General features: G+C 44.7%; 2 protein-coding genes across 2 annotated transcripts; both read left to right on the forward strand.

The window, feature by feature from the left end:
* The first annotated feature begins 5,120 nt into the window (after positions 1-5,120).
* On the forward strand, positions 5,121-9,991 carry LOC144089019 (transmembrane protease serine 9-like). The gene is made up of 8 exons (XM_077619823.1): positions 5,121-5,263; positions 5,363-5,625; positions 6,384-6,529; positions 6,604-6,895; positions 6,978-7,152; positions 7,221-7,474; positions 7,556-7,653; positions 8,871-9,991. Exons 2-8 carry the CDS (start codon positions 5,376-5,378, stop codon positions 9,258-9,260), a joined length of 1,605 nt encoding a protein of 534 aa, XP_077475949.1. The 5' UTR covers positions 5,121-5,263; positions 5,363-5,375; the 3' UTR covers positions 9,261-9,991.
* A 1,151-nt stretch (positions 9,992-11,142) lies between these two features.
* foxj1a (forkhead box J1a) lies at positions 11,143-16,989 on the forward strand. Its single transcript, XM_077619826.1, has 3 exons — positions 11,143-11,288; positions 13,172-13,829; positions 15,757-16,989. The coding sequence occupies exons 2-3, from the start codon at positions 13,266-13,268 to the stop codon at positions 16,492-16,494; spliced, it is 1,302 nt and encodes a 433-aa protein (XP_077475952.1). The 5' UTR covers positions 11,143-11,288; positions 13,172-13,265; the 3' UTR covers positions 16,495-16,989.
* Positions 16,990-21,865: the final 4,876 nt, after the last annotated feature.

Below are 21,865 nucleotides of genomic sequence, written 5' to 3' on the forward strand. Positions count from 1 at the left end.
TGGTCTACATTAACCGCGATAATCGAGGGATTACTGTTTATTCCTTACACGTCCACTAATGGCATTTGTGTGGGTGACTTATCCACAGGTTTTTGCTATTAAAAAAAACACCAAACTAGTTTTTTTTTTTTTCATTCAAAAGTTGAATGTATCATGATGAAAAACGAGCCAATTGCGCAAAGCCTTGAATACTGAACGCTGACGTTTAAATATTACACGGCTAGAGAAAATCGGAACTAGTATTTAAAAATGACTCACTTTGTTATGGCGTCGACAAGATGCCCCTTTCTGGTCGTTTTGGCCACATTCTTGATGTTTCCCAGCAGTCTGTGCTCGTTGAGGGACTGAAACACACAATGGAATGATTTCTTTTTAAACAAAGAGCGATCGGTAACGCAATGTAGCCAATTTGTTTGCAAACATTTTGCTGTCTGCACACACATGGGGCTACATCACGTCAACGAATCATGCTCTTATCACTCTTAAGACGAGAACTGGGGCTTCGAAATCCCCAAATGACAACGTACCGAATGTGCTGCATCGTCCTGTGAGAAGTTTGTCAGGCTTTCTTCGGAAAATCGTCACTTTTGAGCTGCTCTGCAGTGCACGCCCGTGTTGCCTTCCGGCTCATCAGCCATTTTGGGATTTGACGTCAGCTATTTGAACTGTGACCTCGGCCACGCCTATTAAAAATAGACACACATTAGTCAGTGGGTGGGGCGGGGCTGTAAATACGTGTTGATTGGGCATTCATACTTGGAAAAAAATACATTGTTTTCATCATAACGTGCATTAGTCAGTGGGGGGAGCTGTAAATACTTTTTGGTTGGGCTTTAATCCTTTCATATTCAGTATTGCACATTATGAACATTGTGATGACATGCACTTTAGTGTTTGTTTTTTTACTTCTAGACATTTAAATGATACTTGCCAAGTATACAAAAGAAATAAGCATAATCATTGTAACATAGTATACTACATTACATACAGATTATGCTTATTTCTTTTGTATGCAGCTAATGCAATGGCCTGTGAAAACCTTTTTACTCACAGTAGCCAGGTGGAGACAAAACACACTCGTGGATTGACTTTGTTGATTCTCAGCCCAAAATAATAAAATAAAACATGCACACACACTCATGTAAAAGGCAGCATGTTGCAAAACAGAACAATAATAATAATAGAAAGAATAATCTCAGGTTTCGAGCATAGAAACAAGGAAATAGCCTATCATGGCAAAATTAAAGAGAGAAAATGTGCTTTTGCAAATTAAACATGTCTTTCAAGAGGTAAAAAAAAAAAGAAAAGAAAAAAGGATATTTTGCAAGAGAAATGTGCGTGCGATTTCTAGTCCCAAAATGTTAAATAACTATTAACATGATTTCATTTTGAATGTATTTGCATCAATAGAAATGTGAAAATATTGGATTTATACATTTTTTAAAAGGAGAAATGATTATTTAGTACTTAAGGTTAGGTTTAAATCTTCTAAAATAAACGTGTGTCTGTGTGTATTGTAAATGACCTAATTCAAGAATGATTATATTTATCTTTGTTACTCTCTTAAACAGTGTTTTGATTATATTAATAAGATTTCCCTAACTGTATGTGTACAAAATGCCCCTCTTATTTATTTATTTTTACTTTTTTCTTCAAAACTCAATCTAATAGTATTTTTAAAAAGACAACAATGGTAAATATTTCAATAAAAATGATTCTAAAAACGTTGTTAATGTGGTCCATAAATGAGGCAGTAGTTCAATTCATGGCCCAAAAATAGCACACATTATTAATAAACTCAGAACTTCCATTTATGACATTCCAAGAATTCCAATAAATCATGAGATCTCAGCTCATTTCAACACACGTGCCAAGTATCGCTTCAAGTGTCCCACTTCCGGAACAGTTTCCACATAAACGTGCCTGACCTAAAAATAACACAGGGCAGTTTGATCATAATAAGAACAATAGCACAAAGAAATACCTCAGTCTAAGGTGGTTTTTGCAGGTGTACATGTTTTCCACCATCATCTTCCTTCACACTCGCATAGCTGGGGGGGGTGCACTTGTTCTTCAATAGGTGCTTCACTTAATCTATCAGTAAAAAGAGTGATATGAGAAATACTGTAATTGGATTCATACATGTTTCAGCAAGTGAAATTTGAGGCTTTTTATCATCTTTTTAAGGACCACTTAGAAAACAATTTTTTTGGGCAAAACTTTGAAAAAAAATCCTTTTTTTTTTTTGCTAAGAGCGTGTTTATTTATGGTTTAATTTATGACTGCATTTTAGTTTGATTGCGAAGTATTTGAAAGGGAAAAAAATACATTTATAGTATAGGATAGGGGTCTCAAACATGCAGGCCAGGGGCCAATTGGGTCCCACTGGACAATATTTATAATAAATAAAAAAAATAAAATAAAATTAATGACTTAATTGAAAGCTGCATTTGGAAAAAAAATCATAGCAAAAAAAAAAAAAAAATAATAATAATAATAATAATCCTAAACTAAATCAAATGTACTTTAAAAAAATGAAAACCAAAAATATATATAACATGAAATCAAATTCATATAAATGTGGTCTGTGCTTATTTGGGTCAAAGCTCAATGTCATCTCATTTTCTAAAGCTTTTCAAATCGTTTCTCTTTTTTCAATAGTTAATTCTTGCAAGGAAATAAAAACCACAAGCCGCAAATAAACTACTCACGTGGTTGAAAAGAAAGGGAGACCGCTACTTAACTTTGAAAATTATTCAACGTTTTTACAACTTGCAAAATACACAACCTAGCTAGAACATGGTCATGTATGTGCGGAGTGTAACATGAGCTTTTAGGGGAACAAGTTCCCAAACACGCCAGGAGTAAAATTCCCACACACATACCGTTGTCGTGACAGCATTTAACTGATTTGTTACTCACATAATGATATACCATTGTTATAGCATCATCATAACGCAATATAATGAATTTATAAAATGACAATCATTACTGATTAGTTTGAACAATTACACTGTATAACTTATATATACTAAGACAGATAAAGACGTGAAACCGTTAAGGTTCATTAACACCCTTTTTTGCCTTGCTGAACAACTGTATTATATTAGATTAAACTTTATTCATCCTGTACTCAGGAAATTCACTTTGTTGCAGTAGCAAGAAGGTGAAAACACAGACACAGGAAAAGACTGTAGACATAAATGAAATAGATAACAAATATACATACATATATATACATACAAACATACATACGTACGTACATACATACGTACATACATACGTACATACATACATACGTACATACATACATACGTACATACATACATACGTACATACATACGTACATACATACGTACATACATACGTACATACATACGTACATACATACGTACATACATACGTACATACATACGTACATACATACGTACATACATACGTACATACATACGTACATACATACGTACATACATACATACGTACATACATACGTACATACATACGTACATACATACATACATACGTACGTACGTACGTGCGTACGTGCGTACGTACGTACATAGGTGCGCACATACGTAGATACGTACATATGTACATAGGTGCGCACGTACGTACGTACGTACATACGTACTTACGTACATACGTACATACGTACATAGGTGCGCACGTACGTACGTACGTACGTACATGCGTACATGCGTACATGCGTACATACGTACATACGTGCTATCCCGGTTAGGTTTGCTTGTTTATTTATTTTTACCAAGTCCTGAGTTTGTATGGCTTTTTCCAGTTAGTTCTTATTAAAACCTTTTGTTTTGTGCTCCAAAACCTTGTGTCCGACTCGGCTTCGTGCCTGAGGCGCATTCATGACAACAATAAAGACATTTAATTCAATTCAAATGTAGGTATGCGAACTGAGAGAGGGCTTTGGCAGTGAATGATAATGTTTCAGTGCCAAAGACAGCGATAAGCGTCCAATCCATTTGGCCATTCATTCATTGCTATTTAAAGCCGCTGTTGTTTTGGTCCGTGCGCGAGTTACGAAAACCTTGCGATGACAACAACAATGCCGAGCATCCGGGTCACGAGATAAAAGATATCAACTCCTTGATGACATGTAGGGGAATTTGCGCAACAGCAACATTCTGACAGCTTTGAAACCTGTCAAGATAACAGGAAATGAATAGAAAAGTTGGAGTTGCCCCACAGCTTCCTTCCAGTAAACTGAGAAAACTAACAATGTGCAATAGATTTGTAAGATAGCAAATGAAAAACTGTTTGGGGGTTTCGGGTGTGGCTAAAGCACACCTGTGGCAGGTATAAAGGTAACACAGTTTTGGAGTGGGACACATCTGATCATGGACGTGGTGAAATTGACAGTCCTGCTGCTGCTAGTACTCAAAGGTGAGTCTTTTTTTCCTATCCAAATGTCGTAAATTGTTACAGGTGGGGAATTAACATTATAGTAATATATTTTATGAAACAGTTGACAGCCATAAAAAAGAAAGACTTTCAAAATGAATGCGTGTACACTATGACATCTGACCGGCAAAAGTTAGAGGCCATTTTTCAAAAATATTGCAAATTGTTGACAATTTATCACAATTATATTGGAAATTTAATGATGTGATTGAGAAGAACATTGATGCGCATGAAATGTGAACTTGTTGGAACGTGAATTGAAATCCTTTGTCATTCTTTTTGTATCTTTAGAGGGTGGAGCGCAACTTAATGGTGAGTAAAAATCATCTAAAAGCCCACCTTTTACTTTTCCCACCTTATTTAATCCTTTGACTGCCCCATGCTGAGAGAATGTACGTTTCCAAAAAAATTGCATTTCACTTATAATACTACATGAACGTTCTATTTCCTTCTTTTGCATAATATTTTGATGTTCTGGGGACCATTTACCATGCTAATATACCAAGATTAGTTTTCGGAGATCATTCCTATATTTATTATGAATATTTTTTTCTTGGAAAAAAAGTCCAAGGCAACAGTAAACTAATCACAGCATTAGTTTGTCGAAAAACCAATCCTTTTTTTTAATTAATTTGAATTCATGCACATCATTTAGGATTTTTTTTGTGTGCACAGTGTGCGGCCAGGCCACTCTCAACACCCGCATTGTGGGGGGTCAAGTGGCCCCCGAGGGCTCCTGGCCCTGGCAGGTCAGCCTGCTAAGGAACGGACGTCACTTCTGCGGGGGGACGCTCATCAACAGTCAGTGGGTGCTGACGGCAGCGCATTGCTTACGCCGGTCAGAAACTCGCACACGTCACCACGACTATCGTTGAACTCAATTGAGCCGAAAACCAAGCACAGTGTTTGACCTTCAAGTCATGTTGTGATTTTGCAGCATAGGAAGCACGATGGCGATTTTGGGACGCCAACGCCAGGGGGGTTCTAATCCTCACGAGGTGAGAAGAGGCATCGCCGGTGTGGTCATCCATCCCCACTACGACGCGTTACGATTCGACAACGACGTGGCGCTCTTGCACCTTTCCTCGCCCGTCACCTTCAACAACTTCATCCGGCCAGTCTGTCTGGCCGCGGACACCAGCACCTTTTTTGCCGGAACCAAAAGCTGGGTCACCGGATGGGGAAACATCGACAACGGAGGTCAGTCCATGCTTCAAATGGTCCTAGTCACGTGCATGATCTCCCATTGCTTATGTGGGTTTTCTCCAGGTACTCTAGTTTCCACCCACATCCCAAAAACATGCACGCTTATCCTCATAAGAAAAAAAGATTTCCAAAAAAAAAGCAAATACCGGCATGATGTGTAGTCAAGAGGTAATTTGGCAAATATAAATTATGTTTCAAAGGCAAGCGGATCTGTCATACAACGCAATGTAATGGGACAGAAAACGGCAAAGAGTTGGCCTCTGTCAGCTTTCATTAAAAATTATAATAAAATTCATAGAAATATTTTATTATAAACACACTTAAAACAAGTGGACAAGGGAAGAGCCTTTCTCCCGTTTCTTCATCGTTACATACACCGAAGGTTACAGACTCCCATTAAGCGTGGAGATTTCAGCTTCTTTTCATTTCTATAAACTGTATTTGAACACGTATATTATGTATCATGTGATTTCCATTTTCATATCCGTGAATCTTAACCTCTTACCTACGACTGACATAAGCGGTTCAGAAAATGAATGAATGTTTCTAGTCAACATTGTATAGTATAAATACTACGCCCAAATTTGGAGTTCACAACACGGTAACAAGAATTGAAAATGAAAGGCCAGAATGTTTGACGAATGACATTATTGGCGGTGAAAATTCTTCCAATAGTTTGACTAGCGTACTGCTCGCACGCGGACCCCTCGTCTGTTTCTGCCCACCTCACTTTTGCTGTTATTTGTGTGCAGTTCCAGCGCCGTTCCCACAGGAACTGAGGGAGGTTGAAATTCCCATCGTAGGAAGCCGCCAATGCCACTGCGATTACAGGCCGCGCCGTATCACGGAAAACATGATCTGTGCGGGCCCCCGCGACGGAGGAAGAGACTCCTGCCAGGTGACAACTTCTTTCCTCAAGTCAATATTCCAGAACCACAGAAAACTTGAGCATTAACCAAGAGCCTTCCGCAGGGTGATTCTGGCGGTCCATTGGTAATCAAACAAGGGGACGTGTGGGTCCAAAGCGGGGTGGTGAGCTTCGGAAGACGTTGCGGCCAGCCACGGTTCCCCGGGGTCTACGCCCGAGTGTCCCGCTACCAGGAGTGGATCAGCAACCAATTGGGAGAATCCAACTTGCCGGGCTTCGTCGTCTTCAGGTCATCGGGCACCGACGCGGACCTAAATGCCAACTGTCCTGGCCTGCCACCTCTCCCCACCCCTAGCACCCCCGCCACAACCACTACCACCACCGTGCCACCCAGAAGTGAGTATCCACATTCCTGATGGCGGTTTTTCATTTTTTTAACAAAGCCTTTCTGAAAAAGCCCTCATTTTTTTTCCCACAGGGTTACTTTGCGGAAACGCAGTTTTGAACCCGCGCCTGTCGAGTCCCGGGTCTGCACCGGCCCAGGAGGGCTCCTGGCCTTGGGTGGCCAGTTTGCACTTGAACGGAAGTCACGTCTGCAGTGGGACGCTGGTTTCGCAGGACGCTGTGATTACCAGCGCGCAATGCTTTAACCAGTAAGGCGTGAACTAAATCTTTTAGCCTAACCTGGGCTAGCTGTTCTAAACCTACCTCGTCTCGGCAGGTCTAGCGTGCCGTCTGAGTGGACCGTCTTTTTGGGCCGCTGGCGGCAGAACGGCTCCAACGCTCACGAGACAGAAGTCCGCGTGACTGACATCAAGACCAGCTCGTTACGTGGTCAAAATATAGCGGTCGTGCATTTGGCCGCCCCGCCTACGCTTTCCAACTATATCCAGCCCATCTGTATGGAAGGCGGGGAGAATTTCACCCCCGGGACCACCTGCTGGGTGGCCGGATGGAGCGCGGGAACCGGCGGAGGTTGGTCAACAAGAACGCGTCCTCGGTTGTGTTTTTCGACTTTGTAATTAATCTCTGCGCCTTTTTGTTTCGGGTCTTTAGAGGAGCAAGTTTTGCAGGAGGTCAATACGTCACTGATTGACTGCGGGAACACTTCGTCTGCTGACAACTTTTGTACGAGACCACTTCTGCTGGACCAGGTGAGCTTATTCACAATTTAGGCCAAATTCAGTTTTGTGTTCACGCTGACCTTTACGTCGCCAAGAGTTGAAGGGCCTAACGTAAAAATACGACTAACCTCGTCATTTCATGGCCTTTCTCTCCTGCTTATACTTCAATCTCAATATCAAATTACATGAAAAATAGTTTTTAGTTGATACGTCGCCAAGTCTGAGACTGTGAAACCAAACAGCTTCCAGTTCACGTGACATAAAAATAAGTCCGAAAACAACTTCAATCTCAAAATACTACGTTATATTAAAATTGTATGATTTATGATGTTAATCTTGCAATATTATGACTTTCATCTTGCAATATCACGACCTTTCCTTTGCAATATCACAATTTATGACTTCGTCTGGTCATTTTGCAACTCAAATCTCCTAATATTTTGACCTTGTAGTCCGATTTTTTTAATCCCTTTTTTTGGATTTTTGTTAACTGATTGTTGAGGAAGGTTTTGGCAATTTAAGTCACTTGAGTAAGAAAAAATCTGATTGGCCGCTTCCTCATCACCGCTGAAATCATTTCTTAATATCACTTACAAGCAGTGTTCCCTCTAAGCTGCGCGCGTGCGCAATTGCGCACTACTCTCGTCCTCGCTGCGCAGCAGCAATCATATGGCGCGCAGTAAAAAAAAAAAAAAAAAAAAAAAAAAAAATCGGATTTTTTTTTTTTTTTTTTTTTTTTTACCCCTTTCCCCATGATGGCGCCGTTTAAGCGGCAGCAAGTGGCAGTAGCTCTGTCCACTTATGTTTTTCGTGTTTTACAGCATGTTTTACATGAAAAATGGACAGGTCGCCGAATGGACGTTCCGCCGAACGTTCATTCGGCGACCTGCCCGTCTGTCAAACGTCCGTCAGCGAAACGTCTTTAGGCGAATCATCCGAGTACCGATGATGTCGCTCACACTGGTACTCAGTGCGCTCAGGGAGGTTGACTTTCTGCTCAGACCAACGAAAAATTAGAGGGAACATTGCTTACAAGGAAATATCTATACTATATACAAAGAACAATTCACCAATTACTATATAACACTAACTGCGCCAACTTATAAAAATACCTACCTATCTACCAAATACACTTTTACGGGGCTCCAAAATTCAACATTCAGACATGACGGGGGGCGGGGCCTATCTGCTCAAACTAGCGTCGGCCACGGATTTGTCTATGGACTTAACGGTTTTGTGACTTTTAGGGAGACAACAGCGGTCCTCTGATGTGCCAGCTGGACGGCTCCTGGTTCCAAACGGCCGTGTTGTGGTCCAACGGTGGCGGCCGGGTGGGACGAGAGACAGCTGGAATGATGGCCTTCCCCAAACTTAGCAACTTTAGAGGCTTCCTTAGGGAGCAAGTGGGGGACTTTTTGTCACCCACTAACCCCACCACGGCACCCTCCACCACTGCTGCCCCCAGAACGGTCGTCCTTCCTACATCGATCCCGGCTCCCCCTCCCGGCGGCGCCATTCCCGCCGGCCCCGACCCCCCACTGCCGGTCTCCGCGGGCTCATCCCCTCCGCACCTTCTCAGCTGGATTCTGGTGGGGGGCGTTGGGCTGCGTGCCGTCCACGCGTTGCTGTGCTACTAGGAAGTCCCAACTTTCTGTTGGGGCTGGAGGGGTCCGCAATTGGCAAATGCGTGCAAAATCCATTGAGTTTGCTCTCGTGAGTCATTAGCGGGCGTGCAATCAGTATTATTTTACGGGCGTAGTCCGTGGGGGGGTTTCTTGTCATTGAACAAGAAAGAGCAAGCACACTTAAAATGAGAGTTCTGTGGAACTTCTACCTCAACGTTGCCCAAATTGGCACAATTTTCCGTTTTTCTGATTTTTTTTCTGACTGACTTGAATGACTTTAAATCAGCGCTGTCCAAACGACGGCCCATTTTTATTGGCCCACAGCAAATGATGAAAATATCGTTACATCTGGCCTACATGAATTTGAATTTCACAGCTTTAACATTAGATGGATCTAGTCACTCAAACAGTGCCTCTTCATTATTTCCACTCATTCATTCTTTTTCTGAACCGCTTATCCTCACAATAGTGCTGGAGCCTATTCCTGTTAACTACAGGCACCACCCTGAATCAGTGGCCAGCCAATCGCAGGGCAGTTTGATCACCCCCCCTCCTTTAAACTTACCTCATTCACCCCAATATCATCATTTTAAAATGTGATGTGTTTGGGTACGCTTGCTATGCATACATGTAAATTTGTAGCTACAGTACTGCACCGTAAGGTTGTTTGTTTGTATATACTTTCCTTTTGTTTTACTTGTTTTTACCAGTTTTCAATGAATAAATGTTTCATGAAAAGAAAATTGTGCTGTCTGCGCTTACCTTGTGCTGGTGATGAGGAACCTTGGCTTCCTGGGAAAAGGAGCTCGACACCCTCTGTGCACACAAAAGAAACAAACATGTCAGCTGTTAATTTTTTCATTTTTTTTAATTTATCCTGTTGGTGGTTTGGTTCAGAACAGAAAAGTATCTTTTTTTGTCTAAAGTCATGATTGACTTCTCATTTAATGCAAAAAATATTCAGTCTGATTTCAAGGTCAGCCAGCTTTCAAGGAAATTCTCAACGTTAAAACAGTTTCAAGTTAAACATTGTCTGAACAATTAACCCTTTCATATGGGATTTATGATTTTTTTCTCTCACCCAAACAGGACATTCATTTAATTCATTGGCTTCCACTGACACTGCTAGACGTCCAATCCATTTTGACTGGAAGGGGCACACCTTAGGCGTCAAATTTTTAATACTAGCTGTTTATGTACCTTAATTGATTTTGGCCATTGAAGAAACTTTGTTCTAGAGAAATACTATAGGACTCTGGCTAAAATTGCATGTTGGTGGTACTACTTCTATGCTTTATTTTAATATTAGCAGCTTAATGTGCGAAATTATTCTTCAGGGGCGTGAAGGAAATTCCTAAACGGTAATTTTGGGGTTCGTCCTTCTATCATAATAGAATGGACGTCTATAACCGTCTGTAAAGGATGTTCTGCATTTTCTTTCTACCAAACGAAAGCACAAAGGGGTGCTTTGTCGCCCTCTTCTGTCCCATAATGGTAATCACAGCTACACATTTTGTTCTTTCCTCCTTTACGATCTATTACGCCAACCCCCCAAAACGATAGTGATGTCAAACCCGTCATCTTTTTCAACTCTCATCAAAGTTACCTGACTTCACACTAATATATAGAATATTCATTTCAAAACAATACTTTTAAGAATAGCCATTGTAGGTAAAACAATATCGCATTGCCTGGCATGGATGGCCATAATTTAAACGAGGAAGGGTTGGCAGCCAACTCCTTTTTTCTATAGAAAGATGGCGAATTTGATGTAGCTTGGTATGTGCATTGAAGTGGTCTCCGTGGCAACGGTCAAGCCAATGGTCGCGCGGCAGGTTGTTTACAAGGAGGCGTGGCCGCAGTTGCTAAGGTTACGTGTTCAGGTATTAAAGCGTCGCTGCGGGTTGCGCGTCGTCTTCGTTGACTTTCGTGGCTCTTTGGTCGCCCCGACGCACACGCACGTCCTTCCACGTACACGCACGTACGCTCGGGCGGGTGCGCGCACATTTGACACCGAGGAGGAGAGACGCTTCCCTGCAGGTAAGGGCCCATTTTCAGGCTTGACTAGTTATTGGATTTGCCGTCTTTTCGCTCTTTGCGCTGCTTTATGGGGGTGCTCGTGGTGACTCGACGTGGAAAAGGAAAAGTGTGAAATGAATGTCAGCGATAGTTGGGGATGTTTAAAGAATAGTGTGGTTGGGAGAGAGTCAAAGTGGGAGAGAAGATGGGAGAGAGGGTCGGAGACGCGCAAGCGCGCAGGTGTGAAGGGAAACTGACTGTGTTCAAATGACTGCTCGTTCACGCACGCATTCTCTCACTTGGCTGCCTTCGCACGCTCATCTTCTCACTTCCTCGCGCTTTCAATGCAAGTGAGTGCTCAAATAATGGATGCGTGCTCCCATTTTCTTACAACAATGTGTTCAGCCACTGAGTGAGTGCCCCCAGCGTCTTTCGCACTTGTTGTGACATGACTATTCATTCATTCACTTTGTCCCTGAAATCCACTCGCACAGTTGATTGTGGTGACTTTTCTGTGGTCACTCACTCAATCTTTAGCTCGCTCACCCGCTCGCTCACCCGCTCGCTCACCCACTCGCTCACCCACTCGCTCACTCGTTCGATCGCTCAAATCACCCACTCACTCGCTCGCTCAAGTCACTCACCCACCTGCTCGCCCAAGTCACTCACTCACTCGCTCGCCCAAGTCACTCACTCGCTCGCACAAGTCACTCACTCGCTCACATAAGTCACTCACCCGCTCGCTCACCCACTCGCTCACCCACTCGTTCGATCGCTCAAATCACCCACTCACTCGCTCGACCAAGTCACTCACTCGCTAGCCCAAGTCACTCACTCGCTCACACAAGTCACTCACTCGCTCGCTTAAGTCACTCAAGTCACTCACTCGCTCGCCCAAGTCACTCACTCGCTCGCTCAAGTCACTCAAGTCACTCAGTCACTCACTCCCCAAGTCACTCACCCACTCGCTCGCCCAGGTCACCCACTCACTCGCCCAAGTCACTCACTCGCTCGCACAAGTCACTCACTCGCTCGCACAAGTCACTCACTCGCTCGCACAAGTCACTCACTCGCTCGCACAAGTCACTCACTCGCTCGCACAAGTCACTCACCCGCTCGCTCACCCGGTCGCTCACCCGCTCGCTCACCCGCTCACTCACCCGCTCACTCACCCGCTCACTCACCCGCTCACTAACCCGCTCGCTCACCCACTCGCTCACCCACTCGCTCACCCACTCGTTCGATCGCTCAAATCACCCACTACTCGCTCGCCCAAGTCACTCACCCACTCGCTCGCCCAAGTCACTCACCCACTCGCTCGCCCAAGTCACTCACCCACTCGCTCGCCCAAGTCACTCACTCGCTCGCCCAAGTCACTCACTCGCTCGCCCAAGTCACCCACTCGCTCGCCCAAGTCACTCACTCGCTCGCCCAAGTCACTCACTCACTCGCTCGCCCAAGTCACTCGCTCGCTCACACAAGTCACTCACTCGCTCACACAAGTCACTCACTCGCTCGCCCAAGTCACTCACTCGCTCACACAAGTCACTCACTCGCTCACACAAGTCACTCACTCGCTCACACAAGTCACTCACTCGCTCACACAAGTCACTCACTCGCTCACACAAGTCACTCACTCGCTCGCTCAAGTCACTCAAGTCACTCAGTCACTCACTCCCCAAGTCACTCACCCACTCGCTCGCCCAAGTCACTCGCTTGCTCAAGTCACTCGCTCGCTCAAGTCACTCACTCACTCGCTCGCTCAAGTCACTCACTCACTCGCTCGCCCGCTCAAGTCACTCACTTGCTCAAGTCACTCACTTGCTCAAGTCACTCGCTCAAGTCGCTCAAGTCACTCGCTCGCTCAGTCCACTCACAATCAGCGGTTGACTTATTTGTTGAAGGGGTTCACTCACCGGATCGTGTCGTGTGTCGTACGGGCCGAAGCGGCGAGAAAGGCCAAGAGACGGAGGCGATCGTCACGAGGCGCCCACGAGCATGGAGTGGCGCTACCAGGGAGGTCCCGAGGATTGCCAGGTTCTGGAAGATGTCCTGGTGGCGGCGGCAGCCCAGGCGGAGGCCCGGGCCGAGCAACGCGAGCCCTGGGCCGGCGGCGATGACGGCGGCGGCGACGACGGCGGTGGCGGCGTTCTGGACGACAGCCTGACCAGCCTTCAGTGGCTGCAGGACTTCTCCATCCTGGGGGGCGGCGTGGCGGCCGGCCGGCCCTCCCGCGGCCGAGGCGGCCCGCCGGGCTCGGAGGCGCCGGCCTCGCCCCTGGCGGCCGACCTGGCCTCGGCGGGGCCGCCGCTGACGCCGGGCAAGCCCACGGCGGCCGCCTACAGCCGTCTGGGGCCGTTGCCCGCCATCGTGGCACGGGGGCACTGCCCCGACGAGGTGGACTACAAGACGGACGCCGGCGTCAAGCCGCCGTACTCCTACGCGCACCTCATCTGCATGGCCATGAAACACAGCAAGCACAGCAAGATGACATTGGCCGGCATCTACAAGTGGATCACCGACAACTTCTGCTACTTCAGGCACGCCGAGCCCACCTGGCAGGTAAACACACTTAACTCGCCGGCAGCCATTGATGGGCAAACGTCCAAAGCGTTTCGCCTGAAACCCCTGGCCCGGGAAGCCTCTCCGTCCAAAAACGATTGGACCTCTCCGCCCATCAATGGCTGCCATTGAGTGAACTTGTCCACTCACATTCAAGAAATATCCGCGGTATTCAGACTATACGCTGTGGTAGTTAGCACCATAAAACTTACCTGAAAAACACCCATTGAGAGCCATTTGGATTGGACGTCTCTCGCTGTCAATGGCCTTGAAAGAATTAAAAACACCCATTGGTTAGGGTAATCATGATGTCATTCCTGATTTAAAATGTGCATCTTAGTATCCACAATATGAACCTTTACAATTCCGAGACTAGCCAAGCGTGGCTAAGTGTGGCTAAGCAGGAAGTATGAAGCCCACGGTTTTAACATCTAGCCTAATGCTTCTTACCCCCACCCCCCACCCCCCATCTAAATGGAGCAGCTGACCTTTGTTAAATATTATCTGCCCCATGGTGGCGCTACCAAAACAAGGCAACAGTTCCATCAATCATTCATGTAGCAAATGAAAGTTGGTCTTGAAGACACCCCCCGTTCTGTCCCATTCCGTCCCTCCCACCAAAGTCATATTCGGGCTCACTAAAGCAGCAGGTCACATACCAACCATTAATAAAAAAATAAAAACAAGACATCCAAATTAGAACAGTCAAACAGTTTGCCTTAATTAAAGTAAATGAAAACTATATGTTTGTCTCGGGTAGATTTCCAAGGCATTTGAAATGGAAGAGCTGGGAGCAAATTAGCATTTGTTTGCTGCCACCCCTCCCACTCCACATGGATTGTACGTCTATCACTGTAAATGGCATTCAGTGAGTGAATGAACTGTTTTTACACTCGCCACACAGTACCGTTGGAATAATAGTACTCTTAAGGAAACACATCAACAACCCCGCCTACTGTTGTACTGTTTTATTGTTATTTCATGTGATAGATGTCCAATCCGTTTTGACTGGGAGGGGCTTGCAGTCAAATCTGCCAATGGCTGTGAATAAATTCACTTTGCGAGGTTACAAAAACAAATCAATTTGAAATTAAAGACCAATAACTTGGTCTTTGTATGAGTTTTTGTGCACGTCAAAATGACAAAAATCTATTGCTATATTTTTTTAAAGTCTTGAGTGGAGTTATGTTATTAGGTATTTTTTTAAATCCTGGATCTGACAAACACACAAACTCAAACTTGTGCAAAAAAAAAAAAAAAAAATTCAGATGAAAACCATCAAATCTACTCTAAAAAAAGTAAATAAGCTATAATTAAAAATCTAAAATGATAGTAACTTTAGTGTGTTTATGACTGTTTCTATTCGTCCATACCTATGTACTGAGTGTTTTTTATTAATTATAAAATTATTATTTTTTATAGAATCAGTAACAACTTTGGTTATCAAATAATCATTGAGAGAAACTGACATCTCAACACTGTGCAAATTCACATTTTTGAGCGTCATGATCATAAATATTCTTATTTTAAAAAATGTAAATAAATAAATACAATTGTCTACCCTTTTAAAAAAAAAATTGTAATTACCAAATAGGAACAAAAGCAGTAAATCTTTAGTTTTATGATGCCGGAGTACATTCCCATAGTCTGGCTGGTTGTTAGCCATTGTTTATTTTGTCCCATTTGTCAAAGACATCGTTTGTGCAATTTGGGGGATGAGCTTTCCCTCCTCGAATGGTTTATTTCATCTTCCAGTTCATGAAATATCCTGTCCATCCCACTTGTTTAACATTCATAAGGGAGAAAAGCTCCTATTTTAGTTCCATTGGTGGCGCTCGGCGACCAATCGCGGGCAGTCCAAACAGATTGGGCTTCCGTCAATGGCGGCAAATGACATGAAATTGATTATGGTATTGCGTTCTTGCAGAACTCCATCCGCCACAACCTGTCACTCAACAAGTGCTTCATCAAAGTTCCCCGGCAGAAGGACGAGCCGGGAAAGGGAGGCTTCTGGAGGATCGACCCGCAGTACGCCGAGCGCCTCTTGAGCGGCGCCTACAAGAAGCGCCGCATGCCACCTGTCAGGATCAACCCGGCGCTGCAGAGCCGGCTGGGGCTGGTGGGGCTGGCGCCGCAGCCGCCCGCCTTGCGGGTGGACCCGCAGTCCCAACGCCTCCTGCGGGAGTTCGAAGAGGCCACGGAGCAGAGCTGGGACGCCCGCCTGGCCGAGGGCACCATGCTGGGCTCCTGGCCGGCGCCCCGCGGCGGCGACAAGAGGAAGTCGGGGCGCGCCAACGTGGGGGGAAAGTCCCCCCGCCGCTCCGGCTCCCCGCCGTTGCCCGCCGACGAGCAGAAGGAGAGCGGGCCCCTCAAGGGCGACTTCGACTGGGACGCCCTGCTGGACTCGGCGCTCAGCGGCGAGCTCAGCCTGGACGCCGGCGACGCCCTGGGCCCGGCGGCGGAGGATCGGGAACCCGGCGCCGCCCAGGCGGGGGGCGCCGACCACGATGCCGACTCGCAAAAGTCTTTCCTGGCTTGCGCTTTCTTGGAGAGCGCTTGGCCGGACGATGGGGAGCAAGAGCGCACCGACTTCCTGTGCGGCGCCGGCGTCAACTTGGAGCAGCTCTTTGACCTGGCCGACCCCCCCGTGGAACCCCTGCTCTGAGGTGGCCCCCGTCCCGCGACCCAAACTTTTCACCGCTTCCTGTTTACGTCACACGGCAACAGCTGACCCGATGACCTTTCCACGGCATGCTTATCTCGGGAGCCGTAATTCCAACACATCCGAATCCACGGCGACCAACTCATGAGCTGCCATTTGGACATCCGCTGCCGTCAATGGCAGCGAATGAGCAAAGCGCTCGCCCCGCCGTCTTTGCCGACGGGTCGTGGATTTTTGGCCATCGTGCCGCCAAGATGAGCGAAAAGGAAAAAACATCAAGATACACCAACTTCCTGCTTTGGTCCCGCCTCCTCAGGCTCTTCTTCCTCTTTGTCATTCGTTAGCGTTTGCCAAATGATGCGTTTGTCCGCCACGAGGACTTTCCAAAGACGAGATGACGTTATTGACTGTGTTCCTTCCCGTGACATCACACCTCACGATTGGCTCTTTCCCTTTTTTTATGATTTTTTTCAAGCAATAAAAATGACTTTTACTGCAGCTTCATTTTTTGGCTAAGAGCACACACACACCTGCACACACACACACACACACAACTGCACACACCCGCACACACACTGTACGGTGGACCCCCGAGTTACGACATTAATCCGTTCCGGAGTTGGGATTGGAAGGCGAAATCGTCGTATGGGGGCCAATAGAAATGATTCATTTTCTGAACCGCTTTATCCTCACTAGGGTCACGGGGGGTGCTGGAGCCTATCCCAGCTGACTCCGGGCCAGAGGCGGGGGACACCCTGAATTGATTGCCAGCCAACCGCAGGGCAGCAGGAGACGAACAACCATGCACACTCACCCCCTTATCTAGGGGCATTTTAGAGCGTCCAATCAGCCTGCCATGGATGTTTTTGGAAACCAGAGTACCCGGAGGAAAGCCACAACTATTTTTCTTTGGCCAATCCCGCACAATTGAAAATACCGCTAATAATTAAAAAATACCTTCACTCAGATTTACATACGAAACAATACAAACACAAACAGAAAAGCTCCACAAGCAAATTTCAAAAGCGTAAAGATAGAAAAATAAAGTGCCATAGCTTAGTTCCTCAAACAGCTAAGTGGTTAAAAGCAAAACATTTCAATCTTAAAAAATTTCATGATAACTTGTTTTTCAAAGAACATACATACAGTAATCCCTCGAATATCGCGGTTAATGTGGACCAGACATGGCCGCGATAATCGAAAAACCGTAGTATTAAAAAAGTATTAAGAAAAACAAATTTCTTTTGTTTCAGCGTGGATTTTCACATTTTTATGAACTTAAAAAAAAAAAAATCCTGAAAAATAATCTGCGATGACGTGAGGCCGCAAAAATTGAACCCGTGATATCCGAGGGATTACAGTATTCCTGTTCTATTATATTTCTTGTCTATGTCAAGACCTGAGAATTGTGTTAAATTACATGAGGCAGATGAATGCTATTTCTTTTAATTACTAGCGCTTAAACGATGTATTCTATTTTCGGATTAGATCAGGGGTCGGCAACCTTTAACACCGAAAGAGCCATTTGATTGGGTCTCCATGGAAAAGAAAACACTGGGAGCCGCAAATACTTTTTGAAATCTAAAATGAATTTATTTCCCTGCAATTGGGTCCAACGACGTCACAAAAGACGTAACAATGAAAAAAACTAACATATAAAATACACTTCAATTAAATACTATTTAGTAAATTCTTTTCCCAAGCCACTCAGAGCCGCAGTATAAGAATGAAAGAGCCGCATGTGGCTCCAGAGCCGTGGGTTGCCGACCTCTGCATTAGATATGCGAACTGGTGTCAAAGCATATACTACTGTTTACGGTCGTAACGGCGGACCATGGGGGGTCTTTGTCTTGTACGTCTTTGTGTGTTCTAAGGCGTCCATATATCAGCAGCCCAGACCCCCCTGGATTGGACCCCCCGCCCGGTCGCCGCTCTCCGCGGAGGCCCTGGTGTCGCGTGACACCTGACGGACACCTGACACGCCGTGCCGCCAGTCGTTGGGAATTACTCGCCGCTTCCTCACGCCATCGTGGCTGGCGCGGTATTTTTGGGGACATGCTTATACTTAAGTCTTCCATCCATCCATTTGAACAGGGAGGGTTGGCATCCAATGGTTGTGTTTAAATGCCATTGATTGCAAAAAAAAACGTCCAATCCATCTGGACGTAACCCTATATTATAAAAACTAATCCTAAAATAGAGTTCATTTTTTTAAATACTGAAATACTTTAAGAAAAAAGAAATCTACTTTAAGTCAAAAGGAAGTGAATTTAAAAAAAATAAAAACAAAATAAAAGTAGAGAAAGTGGAATTTTGGGGGTAAAATGCATCAAAATGCTAATGCGATAAAGTGGACTTTTTGGTGAAAAAAAATTGGGACGTGGCAATTAATTGTTTTAAAATATGACGTGATTAAGCAAAAGCATTAATGTGGTATTTGAATGTGTCAATTGGACTGAATGGGCAGTTTGGGGCAAAAAAATGGGGTCAAAAATGTCAAAAAGTGGCGATAAGTGAAATATTTTGTCAATATAATCAAATGTGTAAAAATATACGAATGTCTGATGTGTCAGCAGGATTTTATGGAATTTTGTAGTGGTCAAAATTGTCCATTTTTGGGCCTAAATGTAAAGTGATATCACATTTTTGTGACTATCCTCAAACGCTAGCTTGTGAATGAAATGTAACATTAAAAGAAATGCCGTGAAAGTGTAATGTTGAATGAGTCAAAGAAATTTACTGGGACATTTTGGGTCAAAAATGATCAATTTTGCATAAAAAAAATTGGAAATATGTGACATGTCTTGTTAATATGTTGAAATCTGTCAATTGGCCTTTCCGAAGCGGCGTCTGCCTGCCGGTAACTTGAAGCGCGTAAGACGAGCCTGGTGCTGAAATGCTAACCCTCTGCTGCAACATGGCCGCCGGGCACGTGACCTCGCGGGTGACCAATCGGGGGCCCTCAGATTAGATGAGTAACGCCGTGAGTCGACGGCAAGCGGAACCAGAAGACCGAGCGCTTGTCGGGAAGGCCCGCTGCTATGGCGACGGACGGTTGGCGAGAGGTTGTGGGGGGGGGCGGAGCCTCAACTGTGAAAGTTCGTAAAGTCGGCCGGCGCACAGTTTGTTGTGGCGATGATGTCATTTGTTGTCTCGCACAATGTGACGGGTGTCGAGGTGACCGCAAACAGTGAATTACTGGCTGGCATTGAATGATCCAGTTTCAGTGTCATTTACGGCGATAGGCGTCTTATTCTGTGGTATTTTAATATAAAAAGAAATGCAAAATCCATTAAATATCTTTGAAAAAATGTCCAATAAAAAAATCATAGAAGAGCCTGCAAAAAATAAGAAAATAATCAAAAAATCTGATAAACTATTAGTCTTTATAAAGGAAATCATTGGGTACTATTGACTGCCACCATTGGTGTAAACGTCCAACCCGTTTTGACTGGGAGGGCCGATTGAATGAATCCCAGTCCAAATGCATTGGGCGTCTAGTTCTGTCAATGGCACATAAATATAAACTTACAGGTTAAATGAATTATTTTAGTAATTTTGTAATTTAGGTGTTTACTTCCTGACATTTTAAGGCATGCTTCTATCACTCTGTTAATTTTAAGGTTCACTTCCTATAGATTTGGGGTTGCATTTGAGGTCACATGCTGTTGAGGTTGCCAGGAAAATTGGCACCCATTGGCGTCCAATCTATTTTAATAAGGACGGGACCCGAAAATACCCCAAAGTGAATAGGAAGTGAGCGAAAATATCCAATGATTTAAGGTTCCGCGAGGGTTCTGCAGTGAGCATTGTTTACAAACGCTGCTATTGTTTCCTGCCGTCTTGTGTGAGGGCCGCGTGCTTGCGGCCATCTTGTGGCGCTTTGTACGCTTCCGTCGCTGGTCGCCAGCCAAACACACACACATTACACCAAATTGAGCGCGTGTGTTGTTATCAGGCAGCGTCAGGGCACCTTGCCTGGCAGCCGACTGATTTGTGATGTGGCGCGAAGGCCGTTTTTTTTTAATCGCCGAAATGGCCGGGAAGCCCTCGAGGGTGTTTGCGACGTTTTAAGATGTGATGAAAAACCTGAGTGCGACGCTAATAATTATTGACCTGTCGATCCGCTCTTATTAGCATTTTAGCTAGTTACTGGCATCCCATTCACTTTCACTAGGGTAATGTGTTTTCTCGCATATACGCCGTATTTGTCACTCAAAAAATGATGACTGAATCGCGGGTACGGCTTATATGCGCACAAATTAGACTTTAGACTATGCACGAATAGGGTCATTTATTTCAAAATAGAGAAAAGATAAACAGATAAAGCGCTAAACAAAAGAAAAAAAATAATTGTACTTTCCATAAAGCGTGAAAAAAACTTTTTTTTTAAAGATTTTTCTTTCAAAGTAACACATTTGTACTCCCTGTTAAAAACATGAATATGGAGGTGAAAATTGTGAATTGGGGCGTCTTGTACGAGAGAAATTGTAAATTTAGGGCAATTTTAAGGGGACGGCTTATACGCGGAGGCGGCTAATATGTGAGAAAATATGGTAAGTTAGCAGTCCACACACACAAAAGTATAAAGGCAGTTAGTATAAATACACATAGGCACGCACTCAATTCAAAAATGTGAGAAGCAGGATATGAGCTGAAAAAGTAGCGCCCCAGGCCCCGCCCCCACCACCGCCTAGGGGTAGAAAACTCGGAAACCCCCAGAATTTTCCAGAAAGAATTCTACAAGGACCGAATAGTTTGGAAGTTTCAACCTAGTTGAAACTCGAGTCCAAATCGAGTGGTTTAGTGTCGCTAGGTGAATTTGTGGGTGTGTTTGAATGCATTTGCGATTGTGTGTGTGCGTATGTGTGTGTGCGTATGTGTGTGTATGTGTGTGTGTGCGTGCGTATTTGTGTGTGTATGTGTGTGTGTGTGCTTTTTGGGTGCATGCAACTTTGTGTCCTCTATGTTTGGACAACCACAACCTTTGACCTGTGACCTTTGCCCTTGCAGAAATAGCGGGACATTAAAAATACATAATACAGTATGCGCAAAATGCTTGACATGACCCAAATTTAATAAAATGGGGCTGCTACAAATGTTTGAGGACGATAGGTTGTCAAATGAATTGACACATTTTTTGACAGTCGATAAATTCTTAGAGGCAGCCCGGTGGATGAGTGGTTAGCGTGTCAGCCTCACAGTGGGAGTCCTGGGTTAAAATCCAGGTTGGTCCACCTATGTGGCGTTTGCATGTACTACCCAGGCCTGCATGGGTTTTCTCCAGGTACTCCGGTTTCCTCCCACATTCCAAAGACACGCACGGTAGGCTGATTGGGCACTCTAAATTGCCCCTGGACCAAACTGGACTTGA

The sequence above is a fragment of the Stigmatopora argus genome, chromosome 14 (genome assembly GCF_051989625.1).
Source record: "Stigmatopora argus isolate UIUO_Sarg chromosome 14, RoL_Sarg_1.0, whole genome shotgun sequence".
Lineage (NCBI taxonomy): Eukaryota > Metazoa > Chordata > Actinopteri > Syngnathiformes > Syngnathidae > Stigmatopora > Stigmatopora argus.

Excerpts from the sequence above, each read along its gene's own strand:
- LOC144089019 (XM_077619823.1), top strand. The coding sequence starts at position 5,376 with ATGGCGATTTTGGGACGCCAACGCCAGGGGGGTTCTAATCCTCACGAG. Across the intron at positions 7,153-7,220 it reads AGCGCGCAATGCTTTAACCA|GTCTAGCGTGCCGTCTGAGT; the intron begins GTAAGGCGTGAA and ends TCGTCTCGGCAG. Across the intron at positions 7,475-7,555 it reads GAGCGCGGGAACCGGCGGAG|AGGAGCAAGTTTTGCAGGAG; the intron begins GTTGGTCAACAA and ends TCGGGTCTTTAG.
- foxj1a (XM_077619826.1), top strand. The coding sequence starts at position 13,266 with ATGGAGTGGCGCTACCAGGGAGGTCCCGAGGATTGCCAGGTTCTGGAA. Across the intron at positions 13,830-15,756 it reads ACGCCGAGCCCACCTGGCAG|AACTCCATCCGCCACAACCT; the intron begins GTAAACACACTT and ends GCGTTCTTGCAG.